The 12742-nt window shown below is 37.5% G+C and overlaps 1 protein-coding gene across 5 annotated transcripts in view; it reads right to left on the reverse strand.

Annotated features, from left to right (window-relative positions):
• BNC2 (basonuclin zinc finger protein 2) overlaps window positions 1–12742 on the reverse strand; it is a 338371-nt gene that overhangs the window by 85864 nt on the left and 239765 nt on the right. For 4 of the 5 annotated variants that reach the window (XM_057406295.1, XM_057406293.1, XM_057406294.1 and 1 more), the window contains one exon: window positions 8594–8829. In XM_057406295.1, coding sequence (XP_057262278.1) covers window positions 8594–8829 — 236 coding nt within the window. Of the gene's footprint in view, window positions 1–8593; window positions 8830–9450; window positions 9601–12742 lie in introns of those variants that run through there. The other variant, XM_057406296.1, reaches the window with a different exon arrangement.

Here is a 12742-nt window from a genome sequence, read left to right on the forward strand (position 1 = left end):
GAATTCTAGGACGTGGTGCAAAATGACAACCAAATCATAGAAGATATTTTAGCACAAGAAATAAAAATAAATTTCTTTATTAAAATACAAGAGTTCATCTTCATTAGATTTAAAATGTACCTTGATAAGTAAAAGAGGGCTGTCTATCTACATTTAATGCTGTGTTCTTACTGCCTAGAAGGCAACAGTGAGTGCTAATGACATTTACCCTTCTTAATAAGAATCACTCACACTTCACTGTTATTCCTTGTTATTGCTCAGGACAAGCACTAGCACCTCATTGAAAGATCAGGCTGGAAGGGAAAAAAGTCCCCTTGAGATCCTTTGGACTTCAAGAAAAGCAGTAAATCAACAGATGCTGGACAGATGACAAGTTTGATTCTCTATGGCTCTTTCTGATTCCTAAGTGTCCGTGGGCCTAAATTTCGTAAGTGCCTGAAGCCAGTGCTGACACATAGACAATCAAAACCACCTCTAAACTCAAGAGCAACAGCTGTCTAAAGTGGGAAGTCTTAAATCCATTAAAGTGTCATGGTCTGGACTCTGTACTCTCTGAGTTAATTGCTACTTATGAACCTTATCAGTTCCAGGACCACGATCTGAATTCAGCATGAGGTCCTCTGTGAAGAGTGTAGTCTAAAAAGCAGAAGTTCTAAACTCTGAGCTGTATTTTTTAGAATAATTCCTTGGCCTCCATATGAACACACATTTCCCTTTGATCAATAACTTTATGCCTTTTCGTTTTCTCTATTTTTATAACAGGTCACTGCATTTATTACAAGAAAATTGAGATGGACAGTAACCCCAAGATCATGTACTCAACTCAGTGGTCATATTTCTTTGGCATAGTGCAGGATATGCTCTGGTAGAGGCTTCAACATAGTATTGTCAGCAAGAAAGTGCCCAGACAAGACTAGGAGGAAAGCCATCCTCTCCTTTCCTCTCATCCACAGAGAAACAGTCTCAAAACCAGACTTTTGTCACAGGCACGCACACTTTAAATCTATTACAAATAAAACATATAGATTATTTAATTATGTGCATGTATACACACACGTATACATATTCAATGGAAAAAACTACATATTTAATGGGAAAACTTCTGTGATCATAAATGGTTATAATAGAAATTCAAACACATTCTGAAGCAAGAAAGCTGGAAATAGTTTCCTCCTTGGCTTACCTGCCAAAACTCAAGTTCAGGGCTCTCTTTCTCCTGCAGTGCTTGATGGTATCACTCACACCTACAACAGCAGAGGGAGTGAACTATTGCTCCCAACTCCTTCATCCCCCACTCTGCTTTAGGTGTTTGTGATTTCATCAGCTATCACAAGAGAGACACAGGACCATGAACTCAAGCCCTGGCAGGTGAAGAAATTTTCAGCTCCATTTTAAAAAGTAAGCACACATGGTCCTGGCATATGCCTGGCAGATCTTCAGTAACAGCCATTCCCATGGCTCTGTAACCCAGTAGCTGGGCCTAGTTCTGTAAAATTACGTCAGTCAGTGAGATCTTCTCACTGCCAGTACTGTAAACAGTACACATTCCAGGCATAAAAAACACAGCTACACAGAAGTCTCTCTCTCTTTTCTTTTGGTGTTCAGCAGTCAAAAATGTTTGCCTTTAAAAAAGCCATCTTTGCATTTCTGAGCCATGTGAAACACTGTGGTTATAAAGGCTGACTATTTCATAGTAGTCATTAAGAACCAGCAGCATGTATACTGCTGTTGATCACCAGGGCTTATACAGCCCTCTGCTTCATTACCCTTGCAAGATGCAAGACACAGAGCAGCAATAGCACGGCTCTCCAGCTGCACATATTCCGGAAATCCAAATGATGTTTTCATGTCACTGAGACATCTGCTGTCATGAAACTTGTGCTGGTGGCATTCAGAAGTGCCATCAAACTCTTTGGACATTATTTTTTATTCTTTCTCAGTTCAAGTGCTAATGGTTATGATAAATAGAGTCATGTAGCATTAGTGTGATTTGAAGTATTACTATTAGAGGTACAGCACCAAAAGCAGCAGGGAAATGTTAGGCAAGCTAGTGTAGATACAGAGAAAATCTGAAAGCACTTCACACTGTAGAACAAGTGGCATTACTTTGCTCAAACACACAATGCTTTCCTCTGGCCCAGCAGCTGGGCTTTGATTCCTATCATCTCCCTCTTCAGTCCTTAAAAGTTTATCTGAGCTTTTTCCACTTTCTGTTTACAGATAGGATAGTTACTCCTAGCTTAGTACGGCTAAGGTGAATACAAAAGAGCAAGGGGCATAGCAGAGAATCTCTGTTCCAGAGGAGTGCAGGGGAATCATGTTAAACTGACTCATATGGGAAAAGGGAAACTCTCATACGTGATCACAGCTGCAAATATTAGCATGCAGTGATGCTGTGGTAGGAATGGAAAACTCGGGAGATGCACACATCGTGTAACAGATACTTTTCATCTGTGCTAAAGAGGCAAAATCAGAGGAGAGGCAGTGAAACTGAGGTGAGGCTGAAGAAGATAAGCAATAAAAGAAGAGGGCGGGGGGGGGGGGGGGGAAGAATGGGAGGCAATGACAATAGGATGAGTAAGTTGGAGTGGAAAGAGAGGGAGGAGGGGACAGGCACAGAAAACAAGAAATAGGCCGGGCATATACTAGAGAGGCCCAGATTTAAATCCCATCTGTACTAGGAGAGTAGAAGTCTGGATAGATGTTTCCCAGCTTTGAGCCTTTGATTGCTCTGAGGATCACTGTTGAAAAATACTACTGGAACAAAAGAACACATGATAGTGTTAACAGTAATTACAGGGGTAAAAAAAACCACAAGACAGACATGTATCTACAAAGCTGAAAAAAGTAAATCAAGCGTGTAAAAGGGTGACTCTCTCCTCATTATCAAGTAATTAGATGTGGGCGGCAGTTATTATGGGAAATATAAGCTTGCATGTGAAACACTTCGGTTGTATTTTGGCTTTGTTAAGAGTTTTTACCAGATAAACTTCTTAACCTTTAATCTGCATCAGTTTTACCATACATTAAAATGCAGTAATACTCATAAAGCATATATGTAAAGATTGAGTGCCCGCTTCTTAAAATGCATGGAAATCCTCCAGTGTTCAGAGCTAAAGTGGGAAGTATTAATTAAGAGATTGACAAACAGACCAATGAGGAATGAGGAGTAGTATCAATTAAATAAATGCATAACCTTCATACAAAAGCCATTTTTAGTGTATTAATTGTGCATAGCTGTCATCAAACTTTTGCTGGGTTGCAAGGCTAACCTTTTTTTCCCCATCCATATAATAATTTGATTGACTGTTTCTCTCAGTTTTCTTTATCATGTAGCATACCCCCACTTTACAGGTCTTATTTTATGAAAGGAAAAAAACAGTAAATCAACTGGTGGTACTTGGGGAAAAGACTGACAGAAACTTCACGTCTTGTGGTTATAGATGGGAGACCGAAAGTTTGCTATGATCACTACCATGACCTGACACTATTTGTCTACCTTGGAAAAGCTGATATCCTCAGAGCTGATGTTTGTTTTTTTTCTTTCTGATGTTGCATACATTTAAGCAATGGAGATTGTTTAACAAGCTTAAATAGCCCTTGCACTTGGGCTCCGTAGTAAAAGTTTAAAGATCTTAAAAAGAGGCAAATGAATACAGATGGGAAAGGTAAGACTCTAAAGTCTCTAAAAGAGGTCAGATAGCAACAGAACCCATGCTTTTCTGAAATACTCCACAGACAGGCCAATGTTGGGCAATATTTAAGAACAATAAAGTAATTTCTATCTGTGCATATGGCTAATATTTCACCTGCTTAGAGAGGATGAGGTGCTAAGGGATTACTCAGAGAAAGAACAGAAAAGAAATTAAGAATGGTATCATTAAAGACGCTCAAATTTATCTCTTTGGTCTCTCCCCAAATCTCTTGACCCAATCCGCTTTTACACTAAGGCAATACAACTATTTGATCACAGAACAGCTGAAAAAGTGTAAAGCTGTTACTCAAAACATTGAATTATTATTTGCAAAGAGTCAGTTTATGGCCTCTAAGTTGTGGTCACTTATGTCTTCTGCAGCTGGACCAGTGTAAAAGCTGAATGCTTCAGCTGTTGACTGCTCATGGTATCATTGCTTTCTAACCCTTTCCTCTCAGATTAATCAGTTTAGCATGTTTAACAGGAGGATTTTTCTAACCTGGCTTGTTTAGAGACAGCTTGGCTAGGGAGAAATTACTCATGTAGTTGAACTTGCAAATGGGTGTGGTATTCTTCAGCGGCAGAGCAAATGAGAACAGCTGGCAAAGTTACCTCTTCACTCTGCTTACCTGGAATCTAACCAGCACTGGAGACTTACTTACAGTTGAGCTGTTCTTTACAGCAGAAGTAACTTCACACAAATCAATAGAGCCACTAATACATCTCTTTGAGTAGCAGGTGCAGAATCTAACCCACACCAGCTACTGTTGTTGACAGCAAAGACAGCTGTTACATTGGCTGTTCCCATAAAGAAAACCTACAGGCTCAACAACAGCTCCACAGAAAAACATTAACTTAGTTCCTTGAGATAGGTACCAGATAAACCAGATAAACTGAAGTGCTATGGACGTCCATAAGGGAAACAATGTCCAGGAAGTTTCTCTATGCAGTAAAGCTATTCTGAGGATCTCTTCTACAGATGAGAGGACAATTCCTCCTCTAAAACATTAATCCTGTGAGCAACTTGATAAGGCTGATGACCAAATTGTCACTCACTCACATTTCAGAAATAAGTACTTATTCACCAGAAATTAGATTTATTGCAAAGGTGCTAGTTAAAGCTTGCCAGGTCTTAATGCCTTTCAGCCATTACTGGCAATGTTGTGACTGTGCCCAAATACGAAAGGCATTTTGTGACTTTACCTCCACTGATTTCAGGTTCCTTTGCTTCATATGCTCCATGAAATGTATTCACTGAATAAAGCAACAAATACTGCACTTTTTCTCTGCCCACTGCTATTTAATCTGCTGTGTAGAAACATTATTAATCAAAAGGAGGGTGTTACAAACAAGCCCATCCACATTGAAGCACTAATACACACTAGACAGAGCCACTGGTTTTCTCTTGTTTCTCGAGTGGCGCAGAGGTTTTTCTCAAAAATTACTGAGATAAAGTTATTTTGTGGGAAAAAGGGTTTCATTATGCATCTTGAAGAGAAAAGAAAATTCCAGCCAATACGAAAATAATCAATATTGAGTGGATGTATCTACCCTAAAATTCCCCCCACACACACTCTGCTCTCATAAATATCTGCAGTTCTATCAGCTCTGGAGCCTCAACACAAGAGGAATGTGGACCTGCTCAAGCAAGTCCAAAGAAGGGCTATGAAGACGATCAGGGGATGGGAGCATCTCTCCTATGAAGAGAGATTGAGAGAGTTAGCATTGTTCAGCCTGGAGAAGAGAAGGCTCAGGGGAGACCTTATAGCAGCTTCCAGTACCTAAGGGGAGTACTGCCACAACCCTGGAGGTCTTCAATGCCAGGGGCTTTGAGCAACCTGGTTTAGTGGAAGGTGTCCCTGCCCATTGCAGGGGCGTTAGAACTAGATCTTTGTCCTTTCCAACCATAAGCGTTCTATTATTCCATGGTTCTGTGATCAAGTTACAAGTTTAAAACATTAATTTTATTAGAGACAAACAAGCTAGTTTATTGTTTACATTTCTCAGTTTACATGCTGCAGCATTATAGCAAATTTAAACATTTTCCTAGATATATATATGTGTGTATATTATATACTGTATCTTATATACTATATGTATTAATGCATGGTAAACTCTCTAGCATTGACTGGACTAGGTTATAACTTAGACAGGTTTGCACAGATCAGTTAAAAAGAACTGTACTTCCAGACTGAGAGTCTGATCTTCCTGAATTCACTGTGTGACTGCCTACCAATGATCCCAGAGCTCTGCAATATTCTGGGCAATTTCTTTTAGTTCTTGATACTTTTGTTTCTTATATAAAACACTCATGACATTTAACTGGAAACTTTTTGTATGGAAAAGCTGAGTTTGAAAACATCAAGTAAGTCTGTGAAGAGTTCCAATTCTATGATGAGCTTCATCAAACAACAACTTTTGCTCAAAGGAGACACTACCCATAGTTCTCATCTGTATGCACTTTTATTATGCTAATGCTACCACAAATTTCTTTTCAAATTTCCCTTTATGCCCCTTTTCTCCTTTTTATCAGATAGTTGCAATAGAGTTACTTTTTAAAAAAGACTTTTTTGTTATCATAGATTTGATTAATTTTCCTAAGATTTCATGTATATTTTACTAAGCAGTTTCCCTTTCTGAGCTTCCTAGCTTTAATGGAAACAAAATGCATCTTTTGCCCAGAGAGTTTCTGGAATCTCCATCCTTGGAGCTATTCAAAAGCTGACTGAACATGGTCTGGGCAATTAGGTCTAGGTGTCCCTGCCTGAGCAGGGGAGTTGAATAGGATGACCTCCCTTCCAAACTTGACCAGTCTGTGATTCTTTAAAATTGGAGAGCTAAACTAACAGCCGGTTCAACTACACATATCATAAGTCTTCATCCACCTACTAACACAATCCACAGCCAAGTGCTAACCAAGTCAATATGTGGCAAGGCTGTAAAGCCTGCCCTTATATTGATAATTGTTCTCCTTTAACTGACATAATATTCAATATACTGTTGTTGAATGTAGCAATGGTAAAATTAATGCCTTGAGGGCTACAATGTGATTGAGTTTTAGATAAACTGAACTCTGACCTACTAGTGTATTATAGGCCTTTACACCACTCAGACGCATAGGTCACAATCTCACTCTATATAAACCTCTATGTAATTATATTACAAGCTATTCTTGTATATATTAAGATCATTCCAATAGATAATTAAAAAAAAATATCAATATGAACCTGATTCTATGACTTTTAAAACAAGAAAACTACTGATTTCAGTCAGTCTTGTCTGTAAGGAACATTGAATTATATTCTAAACCGCTGTATCTATATTCTAAACTTGCAATATATTACGACTAACTATAAATTGTATTTAGTAAATCTCAAGTTTCTAATGTTATGTCTTGGAAAGGATGCTTTTTTTTTTTTTTACGTGTATTCCTTTGCAAATCATATTTCTTCAGCCTTCCTGATCAGTAGCATTCAAAATCCAGAATCTAAAATATGACGCAACATGCACAAATTTCCATTACAGTAAGTATCTCTACAGATATCTATCATGTATCTATCTAAAGTATATATAATATCTAATATCTGTAAATACAGATCCACACATAGGTATTGTACAAACATCTATAGATATCTATTTTATAAATATCATAGAAATACTTAACTGTAAGTTTTAGACTGCTAATGCAAAATGAATTCTATTGTATTTGAACTTATGAAACATTTAGCTTTAACAAAATAAATGCTTGACAATGCTGAAACAATTAAAGAGATCCATTCTTTAGATATCCCTATAACAGGTTCTCATTATTAAAGTAATAGCCTTTTTATTACTCTTTCCCTAGGACTCTTCTACAATTCAGTATACTTTTCTGTGAAAACCTATGTACAGAGCATTTAAGAAAATATAAGAACACAGCATGTGAAGGTTTCCATAGAATTACATAAGGATAATTTACTTTCACACAAAGGACAGATAATCGAAGAGGAATTTAAAAATACAGTCAGGATTCCACAGAGCAGGGATAAGGATTCCCATATGCCAAGAATGCTATCATCCCTAAGAAAGTAAAGAAATAAATCAGAAACTAGAATTTTCAAAGCTTTTCAGGTGTATCTACTTCAATAACTGTATGACTTCTATATAATGCAGAGCTCCTGAAAAGTCAGCAGCAATTAGAAAAATTCATAAGCATGTAGTATTAGATTCTGAATCAGAAATAGTCTTATACAATGTAATAATTCACTTTAGAACCCAACAGATTATTAAATACTTCAGATAAGCAACCATAGATATTCATGAGCACACTCATAAAGCAAGCCTGTCCATTTTTTACTTACTTTATGTTTTTTTTGCTTGCCTTATCTTAACCAATCTGCATGTAACACTTTATTTAAAGCTACCTTTTTAAAATGGCTTTATAAACGTGATTTTCCCATTTATACATTACAATGTAAGGATACTTCTCAATACAACCATGATCACAACCCCCATTTCATTTACATCTTATTAGACATCTTGCTAAAAAAAGGAAAGAGAAGATGAAGGAGCTGCTGGCTTGGATCTTAGTTTCTTAAGTCAAACAGTAGCTCTTGAAAACTTGCTAGTTGCTTTTGATGACCAAAGCAGTCTTGCAGCTAGCTAAGCTTATTATTTTCAGTATTTAAGCTATTTCCTACAAGAACCACAAGCAAATACAAATAAATACTACGGTGTTTTATTTTTGTTTAGCTTAGGAAAAATTTAATATTTTATGTTGTCAACACCATCATTAGTTGTCACATGCCACACTAAATTTATTTCATATCCTTCTACCTCTTTGGGTGCATGGTCAGTATGTCTACACAAAATAAATTTGCATTAACTGGGTTTGTAAACATGCTTTGCTTTTTTTCCTACCTGAAGGATGTAGCCTCGAACATAGTCTCGAAGTGTCCAGCCTAAGCCATGTAGAATATGCAAAACCTCCTCTTGCTTCAGTACACTGAAGAGTCGGTCAAGTAGTATCTTCAGTCTTACAGGCACAGCCTGAGTACCGTAGAGCATCAGGCTGCTGATGTCAAACACAACGTTGGACTGCACAATCTCCACTTGGGTTGGGTGGTAGAGGTGCTGAGTACTAAGCTTGTCCAAGGCTGAAAGAAAAGAGGTTAAATGTAAGAGCAGAGCTAAAGGAAAGACAAGAAACTAATTCCAAAGAATTATCTAAACACATCAAATTTGCAGATGCATTTATTTTCCAGAGAAATATCACCTGTAGGATTCATATAAGGAACCACAGAATGGTTTCACTTGGAAGGGACTTTTAAAAGTCATCTAGTCAACTCCCCCTGCAATGAACAGGGGTATTTTCAACTAGATGAGGTTGCTCAGAGCCCCATTCAACTTGACCTTGAATATTTCCAGTGACAGATCATCTACAACATCTCTAGGCAGCCTGTTCCAGTGTTTCACCATCTACCTTCTTTTAATTTAAAACCATTACCCCTTTTCCTACCGCAACAGGCCCTACTGAAGTCTGTTCCCATCTTTCTTATAGGCCCCCTCTAAGTATTCAAAGGCTGCAGTAAGGCCTTCATGGAGCTTCTCATCTCCAAGCTGAATAACCTTAACTTTCTCAGCCTTTCCTTATTGGAGAGGTGTTCCATCCCTCTGATCATTTTTGTAGCTCTCCTCAGGATCTGCTCCAACAGGTCCATGTCTTTCCTGTGCTGAGGAAAGGATAACTGGATTCAGTATTCCAGGTGGGATCTCACCAGGGCAGAGTAGAGGGGCAGAATTACCTCCCTTGACCTGCTGGCCACACTTCCTTTGGTCCAGCCCAAGATATGTTTTGCTTTCTGGCCTGCAAATGCACTCTGCCAGCTCATGTTCAGCTTTTCAGGCACCAGTCCCTCCAAGTCCTTCACCACAGGGCCGCTCTCAATCCCTTCATCCCCCAACCTGCACTGATAACAAGGGTTGCCCCAACTCAGGTGCAGGATATTGCACTTGGCCTTTTTGAACCTCATGAACTTCACATGGGCCCACTTCTTGGTCTCTCTGAATGGCATCCCATCTCTCAGGCATGTCAACCACACCACTCAACTTGGTGTTATATGCACATTTGCTGAGGCTGCACTTGATGTCTACGTCATTGATAAAGATATTAAACAGTACTGGTCCCAGTATGGACCCCTGAGAGACACCACATATCACTGCATGATTCTTTTTCACAGACGCAGTCTGAAACAGTTCTAGTTTCCAAAGGTCACAATTAACTCTAATTTCTAGAGTAAAAAGGTGTTCAGGTGAACCCAAGAGACGACAATACTCATAAGATCATCAGAAATGACAACAATTTATGATTAACTGATGAACAATACTGAAGCTATGTAGAATTATTTGGACCGGTAAAGGTTTAAGACTTAATGTCTAAGGAAAAAAAGAAAAGAGATACACCCTAAACTCCAGACTTTTAAGCATGTTAAAAATTAGTCCCCTGGTTTACCATAAATTCTGTCATGAATTTACTGCTACTTGAGCTGGCTATTTTGTTTTACCCTTCTGTGTAAATTTCATGTTATTCATTGTGACATGAATAATTTAGAGATGAGAGGAGGGGTGGTTTGCAGGGTGAAGGTAATTCTTATCCCCTTGTGATGTTAAATATGATGGAAGTGCATATGGCATCACACACTTTACTGAGTATCAGTGTTTGAATTTAATTTTCTTTTCATTTTATGGACTATGTTGCAGCACCTAAGCTTCTCACTGCTATTTTAAACAAAAGTTTCTGAGCATTTGAAATGATTTTATAGGGACTTCTCCTCCTGTACTTTGGTTTATTCTTGGCTTATGGTCACTGGAGAGTTCATGTACTCTTGATAAATTGCTTTCTTATATCCAGAGCGCAAAGGCCCTTATCATTTACTTGCTGGCTTCATTCAACACATTTACTCCAAGGAATACTTTTTCAAAGAGTTCTAGTTTCCTCATACTTCATTTCTTTCAACTGATTGTCTGATCTTTCCTAATCTAGTGGTTAAGTCAACTTTGAATAAATAACTTTAAATATTAATTTAACATTCGGAAAAGATAAGGAATTGGCAAACCTATGGTCTGCAATCCTTTGTCTCTCCACAGGACATTCATACTGCAGGATGTGAAGGGTGGGATTTTTCTTCCAAAAGCTATTCTTCCAAAGTACTTTGACTACATAGGCTTCATGATGTTGGATGATTTATTTCACAGTCTAATGAATGGGGTTTGATTGCAGCTTAAACAGGTCAAACACTTTCCTACTTTTTTTTTTTACCCCCTTTAAGTGTGATTTTTTTTCTGACATGTTTATTTTGCTGCTACCGCAATAGATGTGTCATCAAAATACTCATCTAGAAAAGCCTAGAAAATTGATTTTGTCACTGCGCAGCTGTGCTGTGCTGTATGTGTGCTGACATGCTGACATGTATACATGTACCTGGGAAGGCAGAGCAACAATTTGGAAGGTGTAAAATAAAGTAAAATATTAGTATTTTTTTTTTAAATACTATTGCTCACAGTAAGAATTCTGCAAATAATATTGCTTTTAATAGATAGAACAGATCTTCTACTACACTATCAAAATAACTAAGCAGTTCTGGATCACCTTGAGCTTTCCACCTTCAGTCCTACAGAATGAGAAAAGTGTCTGAAAATGTTAACCGACTTCTCTAAGTTTACACAAATTCAGACCAGACTCAACACCTGAATTAATATTTTCTGAATATTCAATGCTTTTTAATCAGTGCATCATACTGTATTTCTAATATAATATATATCTTAATACTTGGTTTTGTTTCTCTTTACTTAAACTCTATGCCTGCAATTTCTTCCAGCTAAAGAAGACCTGGCTTGCTGAGGATTTTTAAGGTTACGATTCTACTTTGGCCCAAGTCATAATGACTGTAAGACATCTTTATCTAAAGAGTATTGGGTGGATTATAAAACTAATATCTAGAATGAGATTACAAAACTCTGTGGACATTTACCCACTTCATGTAATGTGACAGCTCTGAGGATAATAGCTTTGGAAAAGCCAAGATAGAACAGAAGTGAAAAAAAGAAATTAAAAAGGTCCTTTTAAATTACTAAGCACACTTTTTGACCAGCAGACAGAAATTTTCACAACATACCCTGTACTATTCCATTTATCTGCAACATTTGTTTTCAAGCAATATTACAGACATCCACTTCTCAAGACGTACACACAAATAAAAGATAGCCTGGTGTTGGCTTAACTTTCCAAGTGACAGTGAAATTACCTCCAATTTTGAGATACCCCTTCTTTTGCAAATTATTTAATAAACAAATAAGCAGTGGATTTTATCCTTTTGAAGTACAAGTCAGGATATGCACTAAAATCTGTAATTTATTATGCAAAGAAGCATATATTTCTGCATGGGTGTGTGAGAACATTTGCAAACTAAAGAGAGACCTCGTGCTTTGGACAGAAAAGAAAAAAGGCAAAAAGTTGTACATGAAGAAAAAGGAAATGCACTTGTACCCATAGGAGAAATAATAGTATGGTAAGCTTCTCAAATTCTTTCAGACCACTGACTGTTGAAACTCCTTGCACTTGGCTGGAGAATGAAACTTTTCACTGTGATTTGTAATTTATAAAAATTGTTTTGTATCTTTAGATTGCTAAGAAAATAGTTGACAGACAACAGTTACTTTTGGTAGAACTTCTGACTTCTCTTCTGGTATCATTACTGAACTAAAGCTCGGGCTGTAAATGGATTCAAGATTCCATATATATTGTTAGACACGTACCTTTTCAAATAAGGGACAAGAGAAGAATCTAAATCTTGGTTGTTTTTTTTTTCTCTAAGGATAAGAGTTTTAACTTTAGCCTTGCTAAATCTCACAGTAGACAGTTGTATTCTGCTGTCCTGAATTGCCCATCTAATTTCATTTGAATAATGCATTCCTCACCACTTTCTCTTTTAAACTATTGGTTCAGTTTCTGTAGGATAATGAACAATGCTGTGCTTCAGAGGTGAATACATTCAATGGTATCTGCAACAG

This window comes from Pezoporus wallicus, unplaced genomic scaffold (genome assembly GCF_028554395.1).
Source record: "Pezoporus wallicus isolate ANWC-B61680 ecotype Strahan unplaced genomic scaffold, APGP_CSIRO_Pwel_v1 contig_2132, whole genome shotgun sequence".
Classification (NCBI taxonomy): Eukaryota; Metazoa; Chordata; class Aves; order Psittaciformes; family Psittacidae; genus Pezoporus; species Pezoporus wallicus.